The 2,116-nt window shown below is 48.6% G+C and overlaps 1 protein-coding gene across 1 annotated transcript; it reads right to left on the reverse strand.

Annotated features, from left to right (window-relative positions):
* Positions 1-589: 589 nt before the first annotated feature.
* Positions 590-1,307, reverse strand: LOC125554578 (the record flags this gene model as incomplete). The annotated part of the gene is made up of 2 exons (XM_048718096.1): positions 590-1,031; positions 1,142-1,307. Coding segments are annotated over 2 exons (366 nt in total), but the record flags the coding sequence as incomplete, so codon positions are not given.
* Between the last annotated feature and the right edge of the window lie 809 nt (positions 1,308-2,116).

Consider the following 2,116-nt stretch of genomic DNA (forward strand, 5'->3'; position numbering starts at 1 on the left):
TGATCTACAAGGGTATGTAGATGCACTCCTCTCTCCCTCGTTGCTAGATGACTCCATAGATAGATCTTGGTGATGCGTAGAAATTTTTTTAAATTCTGCTACGTTCCCCAACACACAAGACCTGCTCGATCCTTTCGAAGGCAGAGCAGTACCAAGGCCACATAGCAGGTAACTCACAAACCACTTGTTTAAGCCAGTCTGCCATGCCAATCATTACTAACCATGCTGTTGCTTTTCATTCTTAACATCACCCCAAGTTAGCAAAGCTTTTGCGGCCTGGATTTTGTTGACCACCCAACTTGGTGCTTAGAAAACTATGTTATCCCCAGCCCATCAGGGTTCAAGTCCTGCTGCTTACATTATTTCTGGATTTATTTCAGAATTTTCGGCGATGCATGTGCATGTGTGTGTGTGCGTTATAGGGGTGAGTGTATATGCGTATGTATAAGCGCTTGCGTCTATATTGTGTTTTGAAAAGAAAAAACCACATACTCCATCGTTAAAAACCCTTTTACTAGTATTGTTTTGATCATGTGCGCTCGCTAATTTGCTGTTTTCCCGGTTTCCTTTTCTGTGCCTGGCCCTGATATGAAACTTGATCGACAGACTGCATTCCTTTCGTTATTTATTCCACGACACAAACTTACATGATACTCCCTTTGTATTACTAAAATGTAAGATGCTTTTTTGACACTATCATAGTGTCAAAAATGTCAAAAATGGTCTTACATTTTGGTAGGGAGTGTATCTATAGTTGCTCCACGACACACACACTTGCATCTTCATAGAGCTCGGACTCGAGCCAGCATGCCGAACCGCGTGTAATTCATCTCAGTACTCCGGCGGGGTGGTGCACTGGTTGGTGGAGCCGCTGTTGAGGTGGAGCACGCAGCCCTTGCCGTCCTTGGGCGCGCACTGGCAGTCGCACCCGTCGAGCTTCTGCCCGGGGTAGTTGTCGCAGGTGATGTGCCCTCCCTGCACGCACACCACGGCGCACGGCGCCTTCTTGGCGTCGCCGAACGCCACCAGCGCTGCTCGATCCACGACAAGAACAAGCAGAGCAAGCATAGAGCGTCAGAGAGAGCGCATCACACAGGTGTACGTGCATGGTTGAAGCATATGGACACGGCTGGGGACGTACCGGAGACGAGGAGGAGGAAGGCGACTGTGAGCTTCATTGTGGCTTCATTGAGGAGGAAGGCGACTATGATTGTGTGTTGCGTTTGCGCCGTGCGATTTGTGTTTGCACTTTGTAGCTCGGCGCCGGTGCGTTTATATAGGGGAGCTATGGACGTACTTCCTCCGTTTCAAATTACTCGTCGTAGAAATGAATATATCTAGATCGGAGAGTACGTCCGGCTTCGGCTCAGCCGAACTGCATGCTGGGGTCTCTACTCTCTGCCGCGTACGTGGGTTCACTGGAGACTAGAAGCAACATCACGTGGCGCGCGGCACTGATGTACTCCGGTGCGTACGTGCTTGCGTCGACGCCAGCTTCGTGGATTTCAGAAGTTCAGAACTATGGTCAGGCTTCGGGTTGATCTCAGCATGCTTTGTCCATGGCCGATCGAGGGCGAAAAGTCAGAGGAGGTTGCTGACTTGGTCGCGCGCCTCCTCTGACTTGAGGCAGCATCACGTGGCGCGCGGATCTGAGTATGTGAGGACTGCCGTGCTGGATGGATCGGCGTACTATCCTATCTTTTGCAAGTTTCCACTGCTTCTTCGATGCGGTTCGGGTTGACCGCTCAAAAGTCGGGTCGTGGGTTCACACACTGTGCAAGATGAGCTCTCAAGTTAGCAACGACTTTCGTGGCCTGGATTTTGTTGACCTTCTTACTTTTTTAGCTTGGAAAACTTATCTCGCATTCAACCATAAGGCATAGCAGATTAGCTGCTTGGAGTTGAAGTATCAAGTATGGAGAAGAGATTCGTCGAAGATATTAATTACACTAGCTTTTGCACTAACAAGATGTCTTAAAGACATCCATAATGTACAAAGGCCAAAAGAAAAAAAAAACAAAGGCCTCATCACAGTGATCAACTCCTCTCAGGAGCAGCACAGAAACCCCACCAAAGACAACACCAAAAAAATATAAAAGGCCTTCAAAAGCGACGC

The sequence above is a fragment of the Triticum urartu genome, chromosome 4, assembly GCF_003073215.2.
Source record: "Triticum urartu cultivar G1812 chromosome 4, Tu2.1, whole genome shotgun sequence".
NCBI classification, from domain to species: Eukaryota; Viridiplantae; Streptophyta; class Magnoliopsida; order Poales; family Poaceae; genus Triticum; species Triticum urartu.